Raw genomic sequence first — 8,864 nt, 5'->3', positions numbered from 1 at the left:
AATTGATATATTTTTTATCATATTAAACTTTATTTCATTTAAAATAGTTACTAAATAGCTAGAAAATTGAAAATCAAAAATTCAAAAAACTTAAGTGGGTTAACAGAGGGTTGTGGATAACTCGGCATTAACAGTGTGGCGAACTTTACGCACATTGCTGAGTTAACAGTGACAGGTTGTAGCCCTGTTATTAACAGAGCTCAGGTTGTCCAGGCGCGTTGCAAAATTTAAAACGAAAACAGAAATTTTTTTTTCAAATGTTTACTAGAAATTGTTCAAAACGAAAAGAGATTACAAATTCTGCTATCTTTCTTTGATTTTGAATCTAATTTACTTAAAGTAATTTATTGCAGCCTAAACTGTATAAATATGTATTTACAATATTACACCTCTAATATCTAGTTCTTAAATCGATATATACTTATTAAAATCACACATTTCATTACTTAATTTGAAGCACACGCCGATCTTGGTAACATCGGTGTGGCTCAGAGTGGCACAGGGACGATGGCAGGCTGAGTTTCACTCCCATAACACATCAGACTTCCGTGTTGGTCACCGTAGACGGTAGGGTCACAGTCACAGATGCTGGGCTGGTTGGAGTCTGTGCAGCACGCGATGTCGATGGCTCCATAGAGATGGCGTTAATGCTTGGTGGGTTGGAGGCGGGCACTGCGAATGCGGATGTTTGGCTTGGGCTGGCTTGTGGATCTGCTTCCGAGTATGGAGGTGCTGGCAAGGCTGCAATTCCAATTGCCAAATTGCCATCGATTGTCGGAGGGAGTTGCGCTGTTCCGGCCACTGCTGCTGCTGCTGTAGGCGTAGTTAGATTGCACATTCGCATTACTTCGTCATAGCTGGGCAAGTCCTTTTCATCCTTCTCTAGCTGTTCGCGAATGCGATTTGCCTCCTCGCTGCCTGGCTCAATGAAGAATATGTCGCCATAGCGATTGTGCGGTCTATCGTCTGAGACACTGTAAACAGTTCCTTGGCGATCTAAAAAGAACAAACAACAGAAGCGACAAAGAGAATTTATAGTATCATTAAATGTTAGCATTGTATATGCAGTACCCAATTCCCGGCGTCTTTGTTGGTTCAGCAACATGGAGTCGTACATGCGCTTGGCCAGCTAACATAATGAAACAGAAATTGGATTTGATTTAATCACAGTTGTTCACTGCTATCCATGTTCAATCTCAATGGTTAATTACATACGTATATCAGTTGGCTTATAACAAATATGGCAAACAGAAACCCAAATGTCATAATCAAATTAGCTGTCAAAGCCATTTTGGGGCTCTTTCTTGCCTTGCGACTAAAAATCTATTGACGAAAATAATCGCTCACCCCTCCTACATACATACATACATACATATATGTACATATATAAATTTGGTTGGTCAGCGATTAGATAAACCTACACGGCACACGTTACCAATATCATACCATGTCGTCGTTGCTGCCATCGTCGCCGTCGTCTTCGGGGCGGGCAAATCTTCGCCAGAGTTCGATTCTCAATGCGCACATAAAAGCACACGATGGGCAGTACGCAGAAGAATAGAACAATAATGGCTAGATATATGGCCAAATTGATGCCGAATTCGCTACTCCAGTTCATGGCGGAGCTGTATCCATTCCCCTAACTTGCAACCAAGCGATGTCAATGTCTACTAATCACGGTTGAGTCCCACATATATATGTAGAGGACTTCTCTAGTAGAAATACTCTGATTAGATTGCAGCACTCACAACAATGTCGAAATAACGTTGATCGCCAACCTACGCACAATGATAACTCTATTATGTATATTGTGTACATACTTTACATTTGTGATATATATTCTCTTACTGTAGAAGGGTGATTAGAATCTGACGTAACTTACACTCGGGCATATCCATCGCATTTGTTGTGGGCCGACTCGACCGATTCGAACTCGGACACAAGCATCTAATGATCCAAACAATAGCGCACTTGATGCCAAAATGTCAATTCTATTATTATTACAAATTTGGATAGATAACATTGACGGAAACTGGGCAATTTACCTGCAGCACCACATAAGCGACAAATCCGACTATGAGGAGCAGAAAAAATGTTACTACAGCACCCATATTTTGCAACGAACTCACTAAACAGACTAAACCAAATGCCTTATCGTGCTCCCATTTAATTTGCAATGTTTGAAACGTAACCAGAGCCAAACAATATAACGACAAGCCGGACGCCTTATCAACCAGCAAGCCAGTCTGCATGGGTACTCGTATCCCGTCAATAAAGCACTCCTAGTTTTATGGCTTTATGAGAGCCGTTCAATCATGGCTAAAAATGGACATACATACCACGACGACGATGACGACGACGATCCTGATTGACCGGGTCAAAAGTCGTAGGCACAGGCCTAACCCGCCAGCATTTCGTTATAATAATCCACAGCAAATACTTTGGCGAAATAATTGTTAAGAAGTTATTCGAGTAACATATCGAAAGCAAAGCTCTCTTTTACCTGTAGGCTAAAATATATCACTGGTATTATAAAGAAGAAAAGAACGAATAGAACGATCAAGAATCTTTCCATTTCGTTATTGATTTGTTTGCAAAATCAAAAAAAAAAAAAGAAAACACAATCGAATCGCTTGAATAGCCACTTAGAACTGCGAGTTTCTGTTTATATCGACGAGAATCTTATCAAGCACCATACATACATACATACACAAATATATTGTTCGGTATGATTAACCTAATCGTTTATATACAATAAAGGACCATAGACATACCGAAAGCAAATTCACGGCTGCGATGATTCTGGGATCCTCGAGAACGTATACCACAGCACTTTTGAACAATGATCCAGAGTAAGAACTTTTTGGAAAATGGAAAAAAGGAATCACTCGTATATTCAGGGGTCTAGATGGATATTAGGTAGATCTACCTGTAGCAGAAAATATACTATTGGCATAATCAAGAAGAGTAGGAAAAAGACGGCCACATAGATAATAAACAGATCCATTGTGCCGTCACAAAGAAAGCGTCACACGAATCGTTTGAATAGTCACTTAACACTGAAAACTTCTATCGCGGCACATTGAGCCACGAATTCGCTATCTAGATTGGCCAACTTAATAAAATTTGAAGGCTTATCACTCTTCAGTTTTTAATTTATATAAAGGAAACCACAAATTGACGATAAGATTGCCCGAATATAAAATATAATATGCCGATTAGGCAAACACATTGACACTAAAGATCCTGCGAGTTCCATTGGCCTAAGTCTGCATTCTTTCATTTACTCTGATCGTCAAACTCATGCAATTCAAAAAAGTTATAATTTTTAAAATTCAAAATATAAATAGACATGGAATAAAATGAAGAACTCGATGCCACCTACCCCGACGTGGTTGGCGCTGACTAGGATGCTGCTGCCCACGGCTTTGCCGCGGTGGTTGCCACACTTCGTAGCAGGCCCAGAGCAAGAAACGCAGGCAACAACATAACACGGCACAGGATAGGAAGACTATGAAAAAACCCGAAAAATAGGCCAAAATATCCTCCATTGTTCACATTTGGGAAAAGCGCACACACTTTTAACGGGATGGTAAACTGGGGTATTCAGATTCAGATTCGTTTCATATAAAGGTTGCCGAGCAACTGTTCCACTATCCATCACAACATTTGGAAATGCTGAACTGTGTCTACCACTGCGAATGCGAATGGCACTGGAACGGAAACTTATCACAGATTGTTTATTAGTTGACTTGTTCGAAGCAGGTGAAGCGGGCGAGCGATAAGCAAGTCTCACATTGTGATAAGATAAGATGAGGTTAAAACACACCAGAGACTTGCATGTGACGAAATTTCACATACTCAGAGAAGTATCTACAGACATCCACCATACAAAAACTACCTACTATACATGTATTTGCAATACTGCATCTATGATAAAGAAAAATAATTGCACTGCACGTGACTTGGGTTCAAGAACCGATCAATGTATTGATGTATAATTGTGTCTAAATAGAGGAGTTATATTCAAATCTCATCTGGTCCGACATTAAAATATGGTATCCAATTGGCCTGGATGATAGCCAATTAATTTTGCACATTGGACTAAATAGATTGTCCTGTGGAAGTGGGTGGTCCATTTTTTGGTTATGTGTTCTCTTATCAATCATCTGGGAGTTTCATCAGAAACGCAACTTTAGACTAGATGGGATAATATGGCAGACTAGATACTCTGAACTCATCGAATCCACGGTGGAAGAAGTAAAGCCTCAAGGAGACTAAGTCGAAGGAGACTCTAGGTATGTATCTTTTCAAAAGGGTTTGTTAATTTTGGAGGGGTTGCATCTGCTGCTAAAGAATATATGTATACATTTTTGATTGGGACGACTTGTTGTAATTACGGAGACGAACTGTCCATGGGCAGAACTTGGTTCGTGTAATAAATACGCTTTATGCTCAAACGCTTTATCAAAACGAAAACAACTCTGCTTTAGTTAAATGTTGAAATCTTTTGTTTACTTTTAATAGAACACCCATAATAAACTTTTCGAGTGCAAAAGCAATTAACATACATAAATCGCTAATTATTTCAGAGCTGGTAAACTAATACCGTGGGAAACACAAACAAATTTATTGTGGCACAAGGGGAAACAGAGAGTCGGAAAATGGGTTTTCAATGTCAAGTTCTTTGGAATCTGCTCACCTGCTGGCACCGAACAGTGTCGCAGACTGGCCATTGGTGATGTTGGAAAGGAGGCGCTGAATCTGCTCATTGGTGGGGCACTAGCTCTGGCAGGATTATCCCTTTTGCATTTCTTGCACACATATTTCTATAAGACACGAAAGAAAACAACTTAAATCTGCTTTTCCTTGTGCGTTCAACTGAGTCATCGACTTATTTTCGGACTTACGCTCACAGATATATAGACAATGACCAGAAATATAATTAGGAGCACACTGAACTCGTACCAATGGAGTTTGCCAAACATATTGTTGCAATACGGAAAACGTGGAGGCAACTGAAGTAACTTTTTCCTGGTCTACACAGTCTTCCCATTGCTTTCAATAAGCAGGCGGGTGCCTCACTACAAATGGCTACATAACTAAAAACTGGCCAGAAATGGCCAAACAGAAGCACCCTTACGGCCCACAATCGATATCTGATGATATCTTATCTAATAATTACATCAAGAGCTCTTTTATCTTAATTTTCTGATGATGGATGAGCTTGCTCACCTGCATTGAGGCTTAACTCTGCGCCAGGTGGATCTATCCGTATAGAGCGAAGCACACGTGCCGGCTGTCTAGAACCTGCTGCACGGCCTCTAGCTTGGGTCACAGCGTTTTTGCGCATGGCGCAGAGACAACATACCTACAGACAAAATGTTCGGTAAATGGTTCTCTGGGATCTCTACACTCCAGCCAACTTACTCGCAATAGAATGCCAACAATTAGTAAAAGCAGAAACCATCCAACACAGACTGTTATATACCAGCCCATAATGGCCAACTATCTGATTGAAACGTAAAACAAAATCGAATTTACCACCGAATCGCGCAAGAAACTTTACTAAAATGGCATAAAACAATTCGGCATGGCAGGCAGCGCTACGTACTACTCTTATCGCTACTTGGGCAAGTCAATGATTAGTAATATATGTATATATTTTTGTATAAATAAACACACATGAATGACTCTTCACACATACATACATAAATATGTGGATTTGCAGGTGGCACCCAGTTGACATTATCAATGCACTGAACAAATATCTAATTACCCAACTAAGTAATAAGGAGTAAGGTTCTATCAGCTGTAGGAAATGCTAAATCTCGACCTAAACCATTTGATTTTGGGCTAAAACTAAAGCAATTAGTAAACAATTAAACACATTTCGCTGGCAGGTTTCTCTCAGTGTTTGGAGAATACGCACCTGTTATTGTTGGGCGACGACTAGGAGGGGCTATGGAAACTTCTGCGTCGTATTCGCCGGAAGCATTGTTACGTATACTTTTAAAGCACAACTGTTAGATAGCGGAATGGAAGTGTCTTTACACATATATAGTTTGAAAAGGAAGTGGACACACTTACAACAGCCACCAAAAGAATCAGCAGCAGTATATAGTATAAATCGGTGAGATACATTTTCCCCTTGCACAAAAAAACGAACCCAACTGAATGGGGGTAGATTAGAGAACTGATGTGAGGAATGGCGTAAAAATAATTCAGGTAACATCGTCTCATTTCAACGACAATTGGCGGTGTTAGCCACAATTATACCCCCCCAATGAGTGTATTTTTGTATTATCTTATCGGCTCAGAGCTTTTTTTATGGAATTTAAGCTTTAGGACAACTGGGAGTTGTTAAGAGTGTCAATTTGTTTATACTTTTTAGGGGATAAAGTCTTACCCTCAATGGCCAAACGCAACATCATCTCATGGCGCAATAGCCGGGCATAGACTCTCATATTCCATTCTTGAAATTTCAATTTAACGAACAGATAGCACTCCTTGATACGTACATAGATGCGGGAGAGTTTTCTAAATTCAGGTAGAAGATACACTATCTGGGCTTACCCTTGCCACCAGAGTCAGAATGATAAGCAGAAAAAGGCCACACAACCAAAACTCCGTGTACATTGAATGATTATCAATGATTCAATTTGGATTTTGTGAAAACAGTTCTCATACCGAAAACAATTTTGATTGATAGAACAGTGACTCCTGGAAGCAGAGACTTACCCGTCGCACTTTGCCCTGGGCCGAAGCAACAGATCACCGATCTCAATTTGTAGTGCGGGCAGACATAGGTCTGTAAGAAATTGGCGTATCAGATTCACTTATCCATCTATCTAATTGGATGCTGCACTTACCCGCAACAGTATGAGGAATATCAGGAAAAAGGATATAAAATAATAATATTCCACAAAAGACATTTCAAGCGGACAACAAGCAGCAAATGCATGCAAATGAGCTGGGGCAAAAACATGAACTAAAACTTATCACTTTGATAAGTTGGGCTGCTCAGTGATATGATGAGATAAAGCTTTGCGTCATTAATCGCAAACAATGTGTGTAAAATGAAATAAATAAATAAAAATAAGTAAATATAGGAATATATGTGGTAGAGTAAAGACATTATCAGAAATTGCGGAGCATTTCTAGCAAATCCAATTCTAATTTTAGCCAATCCACCCGAAAGCTGTGCACATATACATTTGTGTTTTATCTAAAGATTAGTTAAGGTTGTCCCATGATAAATGACATTTATTTAATAAAGATTAATTGTCCTACCATGTTTAAGTCTATTGGCATTCACAATTGGCCATATCATTGGCATTTGCCTTTCATCTTGTAAAAGGCGTAACTGAATAGGACTGAACTGGATTAGATATATGTTATGTACAAGAAAAGTACACGCAATCAACCAAGTTTGAAATAAATAGGTTCTTCTTTGTTTAAACTTTGAACTACCTAAAAATGACGAATGCTTTTTAGCTGCTAAAATCTGATTTAATTATTTCACAATTTCAGCTCTTTATCTTATCAAGTGATTCATACTACATAATATTAACTTGTTAACTAATCATGCAATCATTGAATCCCTGCCACTCAAGACTAAATGTTAATCTAAGACCACATATGAAATTTTTGAATTTGAATTTAAAACGTTCAAACAATAATTGTAATGTTGGTTAGGATGTTTCAATAAAATAGTTTAGCGTTGGCTTACATTCTTATCCATTCAAACACATAGGTTTAAAGTTAACTTACTGAATCTATTTGGATTTTGAGGGGAATTATTATTCTGCCGTTGTCGTCTGGTCTTGCGCCTTGCCTTGGCATAGGCATTCACTATGAACTGTGGATCAATTTTGGTAATTAGCTCATCCATCCGACCGCTCAGATAAAAAAAAAATAATAATACTCACTATTGTAATTAATAGGAGAACCAACAGAAAATAACCGAAACCTGAAGCGGCATCCGACATTTTTAAATTACTTCTAACAGATCGACTAAAGCAACACTCTGGCTATGACAAACGCCATTCGATAACTGACCGTGGGGATATTTCAGGCGATTTTAAGGCAACTGCCATTATCTTATCAAAAAAATGATTGTAACCAATTGAACCGATGAACGAATGTTGGAATAAACAACTACAATAAACAATCCTAAATAGGCCCTTACCTCTGCGACTTGTTCTGCCGACGATCGTCAAGGCAATCTGTTGATCAAAAAAAGAAATCATAATCTTAAGAGAAAACTTACTTCTGACACACTCACTTTTATCATAATGCCGAGTCCTATAAACAGGAAAAACAGGCATATGTACAATCCGACTGACTGCATTTCAAACGGTTTCTTCAAACTCTTTATCAACAGAATTAACAAATTCAACTGAAAAGCTTCGACGCATAAATTGCCAATATAAATTTAAGAAGTCAATTGGTTTAATACCCTTGGAAAAGGAGTATTTTACTTTCGATACAATGTTGGCAACTACGAGACGCATTTTGCTAGAAGGGTTATTTGCTCAAATCCTTAAAGGATCCTCAGCAATTAAATGAATATCAGGATTAACTAAACACAACCAAAGAGCCATCTAATTGAGCTACTGCATTTCCAATTACCAATAAGTTTTGCTAGACTTCATTTCCAATATTTAAGGGCATCCATAGTTAGTGTTGAATTAAGTTGCGCCAAGGGTATTCATGCTTCGACTAGGGGTCATGTTGGCCCGGCCCCCATGATTTATTTTCCTTATCAATAATTGTTCTTTGTGATAAAGTAGACAACTTGTTGCCCGAAATCGCAGAACCCGATTAAGCCTTATCGGTTAAACCAAAAACAGTGGCAAAAC

The 8,864-nt window shown here is 38.8% G+C and overlaps 2 protein-coding genes across 12 annotated transcripts; both read right to left on the bottom strand.

Annotated features, from left to right (window-relative positions):
• Positions 1-329: 329 nt before the first annotated feature.
• On the bottom strand, positions 330-8,006 carry LOC6652229. 11 transcript variants are annotated; one of them, XM_023181189.2, is made up of 3 exons: positions 7,932-8,006; positions 7,774-7,861; positions 330-996 (listed from the first exon to the last, which is right to left on the bottom strand). In XM_023181189.2, exons 1-3 carry the CDS (start codon positions 7,989-7,991, stop codon positions 539-541), a joined length of 606 nt encoding a protein of 201 aa, XP_023036957.1. In that variant the 5' UTR covers positions 7,992-8,006; the 3' UTR covers positions 330-538. The 11 variants fall into 11 exon arrangements, 10 of the variants coding, with proteins under 10 accessions (XP_023036957.1, XP_046865825.1, XP_023036956.1 ...); XM_047009869.1 differs by lacking the exons at positions 7,774-7,861; positions 7,932-8,006 and adding exons at positions 6,742-6,811; positions 6,873-6,967; XM_023181188.2 differs by lacking the exons at positions 7,774-7,861; positions 7,932-8,006 and adding exons at positions 6,410-6,509; positions 6,577-6,718.
• On the bottom strand, positions 4,555-5,216 carry LOC111519600. Its single transcript, XM_023181194.2, has 2 exons — positions 4,911-5,216; positions 4,555-4,829 (listed from the first exon to the last, which is right to left on the bottom strand). The coding sequence occupies exons 1-2, from the start codon at positions 4,986-4,988 to the stop codon at positions 4,584-4,586; spliced, it is 324 nt and encodes a 107-aa protein (XP_023036962.1). The 5' UTR covers positions 4,989-5,216; the 3' UTR covers positions 4,555-4,583.
• Positions 8,007-8,864: the final 858 nt, after the last annotated feature.

Source organism: Drosophila willistoni, assembly GCF_018902025.1.
Source record: "Drosophila willistoni isolate 14030-0811.24 chromosome 2L unlocalized genomic scaffold, UCI_dwil_1.1 Seg168, whole genome shotgun sequence".
NCBI lineage: Eukaryota > Metazoa > Arthropoda > Insecta > Diptera > Drosophilidae > Drosophila > Drosophila willistoni.
This window is presented reverse-complemented; position numbering and strand designations above follow the sequence as displayed.

Excerpts from the sequence above, each read along its gene's own strand:
- LOC111519600 (XM_023181194.2), bottom strand. The coding sequence starts at position 4,988 with ATGTTTGGCAAACTCCATTGGTACGAGTTCAGTGTGCTCCTAATTATA. Across the intron at positions 4,830-4,910 it reads TTGTCTATATATCTGTGAGC|AAATATGTGTGCAAGAAATG; the intron begins GTAAGTCCGAAA and ends CGTGTCTTATAG.
- LOC6652229 (XM_023181183.2), bottom strand. The coding sequence starts at position 5,499 with ATGGGCTGGTATATAACAGTCTGTGTTGGATGGTTTCTGCTTTTACTA. Across the intron at positions 5,372-5,430 it reads TTGTTGGCATTCTATTGCGA|GTATGTTGTCTCTGCGCCAT; the intron begins GTAAGTTGGCTG and ends TTTTGTCTGTAG. Across the intron at positions 997-5,235 it reads AGAGTTAAGCCTCAATGCAG|ATCGCCAAGGAACTGTTTAC; the intron begins GTGAGCAAGCTC and ends TGTTCTTTTTAG.